Source organism: Nicotiana tomentosiformis, chromosome 7 (assembly GCF_000390325.3).
Source record: "Nicotiana tomentosiformis chromosome 7, ASM39032v3, whole genome shotgun sequence".
Taxonomy (NCBI): Eukaryota; Viridiplantae; Streptophyta; class Magnoliopsida; order Solanales; family Solanaceae; genus Nicotiana; species Nicotiana tomentosiformis.
In genome coordinates, this window is record NC_090818.1 from 69,625,571 (window position 1) to 69,639,656 (window position 14,086).

General features: G+C 35.2%; 1 protein-coding gene across 2 annotated transcripts; it reads right to left on the reverse strand.

Moving 5' to 3' along the window:
- Positions 1–1,610: 1,610 nt before the first annotated feature.
- On the reverse strand, positions 1,611–4,223 carry LOC104108044 (nudix hydrolase 15, mitochondrial-like). Of its 2 annotated transcripts, none has more exons than XM_033659164.2 (4): positions 3,830–4,223; positions 2,632–2,741; positions 2,343–2,462; positions 1,611–2,134 (listed from the first exon to the last, which is right to left on the reverse strand). In XM_033659164.2, the coding sequence occupies exons 1-4, from the start codon at positions 4,143–4,145 to the stop codon at positions 1,907–1,909; spliced, it is 774 nt and encodes a 257-aa protein (XP_033515055.1). In that variant the 5' UTR covers positions 4,146–4,223; the 3' UTR covers positions 1,611–1,906. The 2 variants fall into 2 exon arrangements, with proteins under 2 accessions (XP_033515055.1, XP_009615297.1); XM_009617002.4 differs by having other exon boundaries at positions 2,599–2,741; positions 3,830–4,219.
- Between the last annotated feature and the right edge of the window lie 9,863 nt (positions 4,224–14,086).

Genomic DNA, 14,086 nt, shown 5'->3' on the forward strand with positions numbered 1-14,086 from the left:
ATTCCTTATTTATTATTGTTACTTACTGAGTTGGTTGTACTCATGCTATACCCTGCACTTCGTGTGCAGATCCAAGTGTTCCCGGACATAACGGGTGTTGATTCTCTCGCACAGTTAATTTTTCGGAGATTCAGATGTAGCTGCCGTGTTTCGCAGACCTTGTCTCCCCTTCCCTATCTCATTGTTTACTGTATTTGGTCTTAGACTATTATACACCGTATTTTTCAGACTTGTATTCATACTAGATGTTCATGTACTCAGTGACACCAGGTTTTGGGGAGTGTTCGTATTAGTATTTATGAGATTTTGTATTGTATTTAAATATTATATTTTCAAACTTAAAAGAAATTGTGGTTTATTGAGGTTATCGACTTGCCTAGTATCAAGATAGACGCCATCACGATATGTTAGAATTTTGGGTCGTGACAAGGTTACTGTAGTTTCAAACCTCGTTTAATATTCCTCATTTTCTGTTTCCAGATATTTTCCGACTCTGAACATGTTGATAAGTATTAACTCATTCCTTCCTTAGATTAAGATTTGAATGATAACTATTATGTCAGTCATACATCTCGTTCGAGCAAGCAGTCTTACGTAATTCATTATCAGTATTAATTATAACTATCAAACTCTTCAAGATGATTTTATTTAACCAAAATAAAAATAATAATAATAATAACTAGCACTCGGAATCATGTCATTCAAAGCAATCAATTAAAGCACTTTTTTTTTTTGTTTGACAAGAGCCAAAACATTTTCTAAACTGCCACCTGAAAGAGCATTTGAATGATATTTCTTTTGAGTTTAACTTTGATATTCAGGTCACCTAAAAATAACCATACAAGTGGAATTAGTAATCTTAAAAATTAATAACTTAAAGCAAAATCTTGATGAGACGCCTTAAGTTTTAAAAAAATAATTTTCTATATAGTTTTATTTGAAGTATGTTATTTTAACTTTTTGAGATGCAAAACTCTTATGTAATACGTTTTTATAATCTAATTTTTTTAATAATTCATTTTCAATTGATAGTATAACGAATATAGGCATTTAAAAAATAATCAAGTCTTTTTATTTGATTGAGTATTTTAATTAGAGTATTATCTTCTACTTGTACTATTTATAATATTTTTAATTCTAAAATAAGTTAAACCATCATATTAGAGTGACTATTATGTTTTAAAGAATTCTCGAGATTAAGACAATATTTTTGTAGATTTTTATCATTTAGTGGTCTCATTTTTACTATAAATAAAAAATCAAAGATATTTTTATACACTTATTCAGATCTCAACGATCAACATCAATTACAAATCATTTATTTTCTTTTTTATTAAAATAATTATATTTGTTTTACTTTAAAATACTTATATTTAAAAAAAAAAATTAAGTTATAGCGCCCAAAATTTGGGGGTCTAAAGCCCTTGCTTTGGCTGTCTCACCCTCCAGCCGCCTTAGGTTAAATACACTAAGAGTATAAGACTTCTTTAGTAAATATAAGTTAAATCCATTGTTTTTATATGTTGAACTTACACAATTTTCCAATTTCCAATTACCGTTTGAATAATTTATTTACTCTTTTTCTTTGCATTGTGTAAACATGGTAAATATATAAAAAGACAAGAATCTAAGTTTAATATATAACAAAGAGATAGAGGCCAATGATTTTGTCTCCTCGGACCATGTGATCCTTTCTTCTTTTAGCTAAGTTCATAATCTCATCATCAACTTTGCTGTTGATGACTTATTCATGATCTATAAAAGTTTTTTCAGAAGAAATTAAAAAAAAAAAAAAAAACAGTGCACCCAAAGTCAGAGGCAGATGTAGCATACGAATATCAAGGATCATCTGAACCCAACCGTTGAACATGTAGAGCTTAAATTCTGAATCGGTCTTCGCCCAAAACTAGCAGCTGCTCTTCATGTTCAGGGTAAATTGTAATTGACTAAAATCAGGAAGATATTCAGAAAAAGAAGGAGGCTCTTGATAAATGACAGATGCAGCATGAATCAAAATGCTTGCTGTCAATCCCCCTATGTGGAAAATTCCTTGCTTAGGCGACTCATATTCAAATATGTGACATACATATTTCAATCTTCCCCACTCCTTTTCCACACATTTGTGATTCTCTTCCTGTATATGATAAAAGAATATATTAGTTATTATTTTTATTAGGTTAATTATCAATCAATGTTTTTCGCATAGATTTATTTGTAATTATTCTATAAATAACCAGCAACAACAATTATAATGATTCAATTTCAAATAAGTTGAGGTTAACTATATCGTTAGTAAATAAATACTTACACTCTAAAATTAAAGAGCTTGCAATAATAAATACCTTAAGAAACATATCCAAGGGTACATCAAAAATAGCATCAACTTCGTCGGCATTAAGTAAGGGCTTGAATTCTTCTACTCTAGACAATAGCCCCACTACTGGTACAACTGTAAGTAGATGCTGCAATAATAAAAATTGTACTTATGATGAATGCTTTTCAGTAACCAAGTATCTACCTTAAAGGAGAAATTAGTTTACAATTTATGTATATAAAGAAGTGATATTAAATTATATATATTTCAAATAATTATAGTACCAACGATATGAATGGTTCAAGGTTAGTAATAACTTGAACAAGACTGGATTTCAAACCAATCTCCTCTGTTGCTTCTCTCAGAGCAGTAGCAGAATCATCTAAATCTTCTTCATCCATCTTTCCACCAGGCAAGGCTACCTCTCCTTCATCATAATAAACATTATATTATAAACGTGACCGGATCTAAAGGGTCGGTTACTACTAGTTCACGTGAACTTAGTAATTTTTACTCAAACCCTATATTTTATATATATATATATAAACACACACATTACATATATACATATTAAGGAATTCACTAAATATTTATAAATACTCGAGCGTGAACCTAATTATTACTGTAGCATTAACTTGAGGCTGGTGTAGAAACTCATAAACTAAATCTTGGATCCGTCTCTGATTATAAAGAGTCAATTTCTTCGTATGTTTGTTTTGAGTATAATTTTAAAGTGGCAGAAAAAGTTGGATATTCTCGTGTTGCATTCCCATGTCCTAAAACAGAAAGAATTTAACTTTTATGCCCTGAACTTTTATATTTGCCTACATCATAAGATTAAAGTAACCTACAACATGTGTAATTATTTAAAATAATTCTAATTTGGTAACATAGAAAGCAATGCAAATAATGTACTATAATCAATATACACTGTCGGGGAATGTAATCTAAATCCAAAATAAAATTGCACATTTTCACAAATATGTCTACGTTCAATCTGTAAACAAATTATTAATTTACACAATTGGAATTTGGCAGACATTTTCTGTCCAAGAAAAAAAGGGTAAAAAGATACATACTTGGCCATCTATGCAAATTCGAAAATAAGATTAGCTTAATTTTTAATAACTAATCCAAGATTCAATTAATTAACCACTTAAGTGCTAATGATACTTTAATTTGAAGCCACATGCTATAGATGAGACTGACTTTCGAATACGATACTTTTCATTCCAAGGAAAAAATGTACTCAATTTCTTTTTTATCAAAGTGCAAATTTATAATTGACGGGAAGCAAAAGTTAGAGAACAAACCATGGTTGTGGTGGGGTAGTAAATATTCTTTTTGCCTTAACCAGAAGTTTGGGGTTCGAGCCCTGGGTATGAAGTCGCATTTGTTGGGTACTTTACCCCCAAGGTGAGACTTCTCCACGCGAATTCGAATTTAATTTTATCGGGTATCAATGCAGATACCAGACATCGGGCAAAAAAACAAGAAAGAAATTAGAGATGTTACCTGGATGAGTAGAAAGTTTCATGGATCTTTTGGTGAGAATTACACGAAGTTCACCTTCAAGGCCTTCAAAGAGGCATATCAAAACAGCTGCTCTTTTCTCTCTGGAAATGACTTTAGATAAGTGAAGATTCCTACTATTTGCTATATACTCTTTGATCCCAAGAATATAAGAATTCTCATGCACATTATCAGTGTATTGATCAGTTTCTTCATCTTCCAATATGGAAGAAAAGTTGATAACTGGTTGAAGATTTTTAGTGAGTGCCTGATCAGCCTCGCAATTATTCATCGACTCTGAAGGAGCAATGCAAGCCATTTCTTTTTCTTTTTTGGGAGAATGACTTTTTGTTGAATATGTGTAGAAAGTAAGTAGTAGATATAGTACTATTTATTTTAAGATATATAAAGGTGAACTAGAGGACTGCCCAATTGGTTTTATTCTTGATAAAGGAGTTGCTGCATTTTTCGGTTATCGTAAATATGTATTATGTATAGTTTTTCTTTTCTGTTATCGTATTTGCCCAACTAAAGTGGTGAAATACTCGAAAATGTTCCATTCTTCTTTTGTATTCATGCATGTGCCACTTTTTATCTGCAAAAATGTGAGTCTTGTTCGTTGGTTAGGGTAGTCATTTCACACATTACGTATACAAATGTTTTTGGTTACTTCTTTTTATTTTTATTTTTAATTTTACATATGGAGGAGAAAGGGAAATCAGGGTGAGAACTACAAGATGAGAGTTTGAAGCTCATGAGGAAATATGTGATGTATGGTTGAGCATATTTAATACTTCAAATTGTTAAGATGTATGTTTTTGGTCCTTTTATATAAGAATATGTTATATTTAGACTATTTTTTAGAACTAGATATTATTCTAAAATATGGAGTATCAGTATAAACAAACATAAAATAAACCAAATGCATAGTCAAATGATGTAATAATATATAATTCATTAAATATGTGAAGGTTCATACTGCAAGCTAAAACGTTGGCCTCTTTGCCACACAACTGATGATGTGCCCAAACAAGATTATAAGATACTAGTGAATTTGCCCGCGCTATGCGCGGCTTAAACTTTATTTTTTAAAATTTAGTAAATACGGAAGAAATAAAAATTTAAATTTAAATGTAAATATATATTATGGGACATTCATAGAAAATAATTAAAAATCAAATGTATAAGCAAAAAAATACACGTGAAAAGACATCACCAAAATAAATCCAAGTTAAAGCGTCACATACCTTTTTGTAGAATTTAAATAACAAAGTTCTTGAGGTAAAGTGTTGTCCTGGGAAAGATAAGTCGAACAGTTAATTTAAAGAGAAAACAAATATGTTAAATGAGTCCCCTATCTTTTCCTTGGTATATAAAGGTCTTTCATTATAATACACTTCTAAATAAATACTTCCTCCGTTCACTTATATTTGTCTATTATATTAAAAATATATTTTAAATTTTACTTGTCAATTTTAGAAAATCAAGAGAAAACTATTTTTTATTCTATTTTACCCTTATCATTAATTACTCATTTTACAAATCATTTCCCAAGGCTTCTTAAAATACTACTCCCTCCGTTCCAGTTTATGTGAACCTATTTTCTTTTTGGTCCGTTCCAAAAAGAATGACCCCTTTCTAAATTTGGAAACAATTTAGCTTAAACTTACAATTCTACCCTTAATGAGAATCTTTTATAATCACACAAATACTCTCGACCCCTTTTTGATTTGTTTAGGACAACAAATTTCAAAAGTCTTCATTTTTTCTTAAACTCTGTGCCCAGTTAAACAGGTTTACATAAATTGGAACGGAGGGAGTATCATATTGTCACGACCCAAAATTCCACCTTAGGCATCGTGATGGCACTTAGTCTCTACGACTAGGTAAGTCGATTTCAATTTCATTTCAAGCCATCTTTTTTAACATATAAATTAATACAAATGTCAAAACCAACAATGGAAATAATTATAACAACCTCCCAAGACTGGTAATACTGAGTCACGAACTGTAACTGAATACATGTAATGATCTCAAAGATCTAATATACAATATTGTTTGAATAAGAGTTGACAGTACAATAAAATAGAAAGGCTCTAAGGGACTGTGACGACCAAGAAACTCTACCTTGAATCCTTGCGATCAACATACTAACTCTTCCCGAGTCCGATATCTCCAATAACTGGCTCTGTACAAAAATGTGCAGAAGTGTAGTATGAGTACACTACAGTCGGTACCCAGTAATTATCAAGACTAACCTCGGTGGAGTAGTGACGAGGTACAGCCAAGACACTCACTAGTCAAATAACCTGTGCAATATAACAGTATACAATAGTACTGAAAAATAACTAGCAGTGATAACAACAAAAATCAATCAGTGATATAAACAGCAAGACAACAAGAACACCATAATTATTACTCAAACGAATAAGGAACATAAGTACAACCAATTAAACAAGTCCTTCAAATATAAATCTTTCACATATAATTCTTTTGAATAAATACCTTCCGAATATATTTCTTTCAAATAAATATCTTTGGAATATAATTCTTTCAAATAAATATCTTTGGAATATAATTCTTTCAAATAAAAAATATCTTTCGAATATACTTTTTTCAAATAAAAGTCACTCTGTGACACCTCATTTCATAATCATAAAACACGGGTCTCAGCCCACTTTTATATTATCGTAACACGGGTCTCAAACCACTTTCATATTTTTACGGCACCCCGTGCCCATATTTCTATCAAAACCGCACGGACAACTCACATGCTAATAATAAAAATTATCATATTTTCCCCGGCATCTCGTGCCCGCATTTCATATTACATCTGCACGGACAGTTCACGTGCTAATAACATAATCATTATATTTTTCTGGCACCTCGTGCCCACATTTCATATCACATCTACACGGACAGTTCACGTACCAATAACATAATTCACCTGGCAATAGCCACATGCTCACAATTTCAATATAGATCAGACTATTATCAAGTTTACCGAAATAACAAGACAAGTTGCACAAGATATAAAAATAAACACAAAAAAAATCACAACATCACATAAAAATTACCAACGCAATAACCCCTCATCATTACATAAAAATTACCAACACAATAACCCCACACCATCACATATCATCCCTGACAATAGCCACCCTTATGTCTCCTATAGCCACCCTTATCACTCATATAATAGCCTCCCTTATCCCTCCGCCCTGACAATATCAATAGCCACCCTTATCGCTCCTATAATAGCCTCCCTTATTAATCCGCCCAGACAATATCCCAACACACATAACAACAGTAAAATGCTACCCTTATGCCCACATAATGTCAACAATGAAATGCCACCCTTATACGCCGCATAACAGTAACCCATATCACACAATAATTCACACATAATATTATCACAACAACACAATATCATCAACTCGTATTTACAAATTTTTCGCAGGCCACAACCATTCCAAAGGTACAATAAAGTCAATTAATTTCACAACAGATAGTCTACGGCTCAACACAATGTATATAAAATCTCAAAAATAACTACAAGGATGGGAAAATAACTCATCATAGGACAATGCCTTCTTTAATCCAAATTTTAGATAATTATATAAACACCTTAATTTAAACTTATTTAATTAATTATTTACAAATAAAAAAATTCATAATGTGATTATTTCCAAGAAATATCAAATTAACAAACACACAGAATTCACATAAAAATCCAAGTGGTAATCACACCAAATTATCATATAAAATAAAAACTCGACAAACAAAGAATGAGGCATGACAAATCAAGGATTTACTAAGTTCCAACGATTTTCTAATTTAATACATACGGGCGTCTACGAATTTCAACCAATATAATTTGCACATCTAAACCAAGTACGTACTCGTCACCTCGCGTACATGATTTTCAATTATATAATTTCCACAGAAGACTCAATGCCTAAGGGGTAATTTTTCCACTCAAGGTTAGACAAGATACTTACCTTTTTGAAGTTAGGCCAATATTCCAAAATAGCTTTCTCAAGTGAATTGACCTCCGGACGGCTCTAATCTTTCTTGAGCCTTCCTTACATTACTACGAGGTTTCGTAAATCCTAACAACTTCAATCTATTTAGAAATATAATAAAAGTAAAACATAATTAGGAAGATATTTATGGTTTCATCTCATTAGAGCATTTTATCAAACACTAGGTGTACAAATTTGGTTACAAGGTTCTTCTACAAGATTTCCTTCACTCTACAATCCAATCCTTACTTATTTGAACTCAACAATCTTTCTACAAACCTTATTGGTACAAGCATATATGCATAATACTCTTACACCCAAGAATCATACTCTCAATCACTCATCTTTTACCCCAAACTCAAAATTGAAGACTAGGGGTTTGAATCTTATCTCTTAGATGAAGATCTTGTGATTGGTTTCCTTGATTCTTGAAGATTGGTGCAAGATTGGATGATTAGAATGTTAGGTTCCCTACTTCTCTCTCTAAAATGCTCTTACCTCTCTCTAAAACCCTTAGAAAAATACCCCAAAATAAGCCCCAAAGACTATTTATTAAAATGGGGTCGGATTATGAAAATAGAAAAATTAACCCCCCGAACTTAGGTATACGGTCGCATAATGGACTGCACAATTAGTATGCGGGTCGCACAATGCACCGCAAAACTGATGCCCAGAAATGGGCTTCACTGGACAGGTCTGCGACCATTTTGCGGTGGCATAACCACTTCTGCGGTTGCAAAATTTGGTCATAACTTCTTGTAAGAGTGTCCAAATGACGAACGGTTTGAAGCGTTAGAAACTAGACTCGAAGGATCATCCATCACATAACTCCTTATATGTATGTAGATATGCTCGTCCAAAGTTTGGTCTTGTGCGTACCCACTTGAAACTTTAGTCTATTATGAAATTTCCAACTTGACTTAGACTTAAGGGCTCACCTTAGACCCCACACTACTTATAATATGATTCGTACACTTATTATCATATCCAATTGATATCCATCATATTAATAGTCCTCGTCTGCACACAAAATAATATAATTAGTGCGCATCAACTTTCTTAATAGCGTTTAAGTACTTCAAAATTTTTCGGGGTGTTACACATATTATGGGTACTATGGTACAATATGCACTTCAACTATGGAATCTTTCTTAAGAGACATGCAAAGTCCATTATGGACAAGCAAAAGTGAACGACGGGAGTATATATTAGTGATTATATTTAGATGTAAATGTTATTCATAATTAAAGACTTATGATCTTCAATACTATTTAATTATTACTCATATACAAAAAAATTGGAATTTTGATTATTCATATATAATTATAATAATGGTATTTATTTGTGACTTTATTTAGCAACTTTTGGAATAAAATTCACTAAAAAGGTAAATGAAAATTGAAAAAAGGAGAAAATAGTTGGATTAAAATTGTAGAGGGATGGAGCGTTAGACATCGGTCGAGCGCAATGAGTCATTAAAAAAATTAAAAACGTCAAAAGAAAATGAAAAAAGAAGATAAAAAATCTTCGTATCTTTTTTTTTTGGTAACTACTCTATTGTTAGAAGTATACAACTGAATAAATGTTGTACAAGTAGTGTGTTTATCAATAGGAGTTACTGATAAATTACACAAAAATAGAAGAAAAAAGAGCTACAAATATTCTAATAATTCTAACTAATGATGGAGAAAATAGCTATTGATAAATTTTAATTATAACGGTTATTGTATGCAATATATTATAATTGCACACATAATTTTTGTGTTAATTATGGTTTCAAAATAAATATTATGTAAAAGTTAAAACAATTCGATGACATATAGACAACACCATTCTTCAAACATGTTATGAGTAGAAAAAAAGATTGAATTTTCATCTCACACACTTTATTGCATTGTTTTCGTCCCTATCCCTATTAGCACAGCATCAACTCCACTAATTTTACTCTACTTTCGGGATCATTTTTACTTTCGGGATCATTTTTACAAATGCACTTCTCTCTGATTTGATTCACTCACATTTGACACTCTCATACAATATAGTAAATAGAAAATTCACTCATTCAAGACACGGCACACTAAACCCGCCATATTCACACACTAAACCAAAAATTCAGACACCAACACAATTCACAAAAAATACACTCATTCACTCACACTTGAATTGTCACATTTTTACGCTCTACAAGGAAAAGCCTAACCAAAATCCCTACCTTCCTAAGTTGCTGCTGCCGCTGCCGTCACTATCTCACCATGTGAAGGCTCTTCTTTACTGTCACGACCCAATTTTCCCATCGTGTGACGTCGGGACGGCACCTAGTCTCTAACACTAGGTAAGTCTAACATTTTGCGGAAATATGAAATAAAAATATAAATTTAACCAACTATTTAAAAATACACAACAAATCCCAAAACCCGGAACATCGTGAATCACAAACTACAGAAAGAAAGATCTAGTGTCTCTATACATCAGAGTTTAACAAGGAAAAATACAGAAGATAATGGACATTGAGAAAGAGTAGAAGTGGACTCCGAGGTCTGCGGACGCGACAGATATACCTTGAAGTCTCCAAAACTGTCCCGGCTCACTGATAGTGCGGCTGATAAGGTGCACCTGGATCTGCACACGAAACACATGTGCAAAGAGTAGCATGAGTACACCACAATCGGTACCCATTAAGTGTCAAGCCTAATCTCGGTCGAGTAGTGACGAGGCCGGGTTAGGGCCCTACTTGTAAATATATAATAAAACAATATAGAGTGTAATACCGTAATAAAATAAAGGCTAAAATTTAACAACAATGAAATCATAGAAGGTAACAGCTCAGTACACAGAAACACAATAGGGAATCTCCCGATATACCGTCTCGTAGTCCCAAACCTAAATGAGCAGGGGGATCTCCTGGAATACCGTTCCGTAGTCCCAAAATAAATGTGCAGGGGGATCTCCTGGAATACCGTTCCGTAGTCCCAAAATAAATATGCAGGGGGATCTCCTGGAATATCGTTCCGTAGTCCTAAAATAAACGTGCAGGGGGATCTCCCGTAATACCGTTCCGTAGTCCTAAAGTAAATATTCAAGACAGGGGGATCTCCCGTAATACTGTTCCGTAGTCCCAAAGTAAATATATAGTGCGAATGATAGAAATACAACTACATCACAAAATTCTTACAATTTAGACTAAGTACCAGTCAGGGAAGAAGCAGGAAATTCATTAAGCATGCTGCACATAATTCACATAAACAATTAAGATACGTAGACATGTTGTATTAGACTAAACATGATAGCTACACATATTGGAATAACCCAATTAAGAATGAAAATAGATTAGTACTCATTAAAATGGTATAACTCAAAATAACAGGAAAACATGTTGCTGCTCAGTAAGAAAAATTGGGTTTTCCACTACTAGCCCGTGTACGTATTCGTCACCTCACGTACACGGTGCTCACATAGCACAATAGTTCCAAATATTAAGGGGATTTCCCCCACACAGAGTTAGGTAAGCCACTTACCTCGAGTCAAGCTTAATTAATCGGTCACAATGCCTTTCCCACGAATATCCGCTCTGAATGGCCAAAATCTAGCCAAAAGAAATTACGTATCATAAATACAACAATAATAGACTCATCTAATTAACGAAATCAACATTTAACGAAAATTCTGAAATTTAACTCAAAAATCGCCCGTGGGGCCCACTTCTCGAAATCAGGTAAAAGTCATAAAATACGAAAGCTCATTCACTCACGAGTCTAACCATATCAACTTTACTAAAATCCGACACCAAAATCTCGGTCAAAACCCCAAAATTCGGCCAAAGAACGTTTCTCAAATTTTCAAATTAAATCAGAATTTAAACGATGAATTCAAGCATAGATTAGTAGAATATAACCATAAGGGAGTTAAGAATCATTACCCAAAGACTTCCTCCAAAAATCTCTCCAAATTTCGCCTTTTACCGAGCTCTCAATCAAATTTGTGAAGTGAACTTCAAACCCTCGAATCTGCCCCTTTTCTGCCCAGTTATTCCGCATCTGCGGACCTTGGGTCGCACCTGCGAAATTTCCTTCGCAGGTGCGGAAACGACTTAAGAGGGCTGGGTCTGCTTTTTCGAAAAAAGGGCCGCACCTGCGAGTGCGCGCCTGCGGACTATTGTCCGCTTCTACGATCTCCCCCGCGCCTGCGGGTCCTTTAGCGCATCTGCGGGCATCGCAGACGCGGCATTTCCCTTCGCACCTGCGACCCCTGACCACACATCCTAATTCCGCTTCTGCGCTTGCCTCTCCGCACGTGCGATCACGCACCTGCGGTCTCTCTACCGCAGGTGCGAAAATGACAGATGCCTGAAGACTTCAGCAGCAACACAAATCCAACTTTTGATTCGTTTAGCACTCAAAACTCACTCGAGGCCCCCGGGACCTCAACCAAACCTACCAACCAATCCTATAACACCATACGAACTTAGTTGAGCCTTCAAACCACATCGAACAATACCAAAAATCATGAATTAAACACGGATTCAAGCCTAAGAATTTAGAATTTTCCAAATTTTACAAACGACGCCGAACCACGTCAAATCTAGTCCGCATTACCTCAAATTTTACACACAGGTCACAAATGACACTACGAACCTACATCCACTTTCGGAAATCCATTCCGAGCTCGATATCAAAATTTTCACTATCGGCTGAAATCGCCGAAAAATCTAACTTTCGCCAATTCAAGCCTAAATCTACTACTGTCCTCCAAAACACATTCCGGACGCGCTCCTAAGCTCAAAATCACTCAACGGAGCTAACGGAACCGACAGAATTCCATTCCGGAACCGTCTTCACACAGTTCCGACTACAGTCCAAATTCTAAGGCTTAAGATCTCATTTAGGGACTAAGTGTCCCAAAACACTCTGAAACTCAAAATCAATCATCCCGGCAAGTCACAATAGCAGAAATAGATATGGGGAAAGCAGTTAATAGGGGTTCGGGGCTCTAACTCTCAAAATGACCGACTGGGTCGTTACATCCTCCCCCTCTTAAAACAATCATTCGTCCTCGAACGGGCATAGAGACATACCTGAAGTGGTGAAAAGATGAGGATAACGGCTGCGCAAATCCTGCTCGGTCTCCCAAGTCGCCTCCTCGACCGGCTGTCCCCTCCAATGAACCTTCACGGAAGCAATGTTCTTTGATCTTAGCTTTCTGACCTGCCTGTCTAAAATAGCCACTGGCTCCTCAATGTAAGATAGATCATTGTCTAATTGAACTGAGCTGAAATCCAACACATGGGACGGATCGCCATGATATTTTCGGAGCATAGAAACATGGAATACCGGATGAACTCCTGGTAGACTGGGAGGCATGTCAAGCTCATAAGCAACCTCCCCAAGTCGACGCGACACCTCAAATGGACCAATGAACCTTGGGCTCAGCTTGCCCTTCTTTCCAAACCTCATAATGCCCTTCATAGGCAAAACTCGAAGCAAGACTCGCTCTCCAACCATGAATGCCACATCGTGAATCTTCCGGTCCGCATAACTGTTCTGTCTGGACTGGGTTGTGCAAAGTCTATCCTGAATCACCTTCACTTTTTCTAAGGCATCCTGAACCAAGTCTGTACCCAATAATCTGGCCTCACCAGGTTCGAACCAACCCACTGGGGACCGACACCGCCTACCATACAGAGCCTCATACGGTGCCATCTGAATGGTGGACTGATAACTGTTATTGTAAGCAAACTCCGCAAGTGGCAAGAACTGGTCCCAAGCACCCCCAAAATCTATCACACACGCACGAAGCATATCCTCTAATATCTAAATAGTGTGCTCGGACTGCCCGTCCATCTGAGGGTGAAATGCTGTGCTCAACTCAAACCTAGTACCCAACTCATGCTGTACAACTCTCCAGAACCGTGACATAAACTGCGTACCCCGGTCAGAGGTAATAGATATCGGTACGCCATGAAGCCTGACGATCTCACGGATGTAGATTCGAGCTAGCTGCTCGGAAGAATAGGTAGTCATCACAGGATTGAAATGAGCCAACTTTGTCAACCTATCCACAATCACCCAAACTGCATCAAACTTTCGCTGAGTCTGTGGGAGACCAACAACGAAGTCCATAGTGATCCGCTCCCATTTCCACTCCGGAATCTCTATCTTCTGAAACAACCTACCCGGTCGCTGATGCTCATACTTCACCTGCTGGCAATTTAAACATCTAGCTACATACTCTACTATGT

Excerpts from the sequence above, each read along its gene's own strand:
- LOC104108044 (XM_009617002.4), bottom strand. The coding sequence starts at position 4,145 with ATGGCTTGCATTGCTCCTTCAGAGTCGATGAATAATTGCGAGGCTGAT. Across the intron at positions 2,742-3,829 it reads GAAACTTTCTACTCATCCAG|GAGAGGTAGCCTTGCCTGGT; the intron begins GTAACATCTCTA and ends ATTATGATGAAG. Across the intron at positions 2,135-2,342 it reads CCTTGGATATGTTTCTTAAG|GAAGAGAATCACAAATGTGT; the intron begins GTATTTATTATT and ends TATCATATACAG.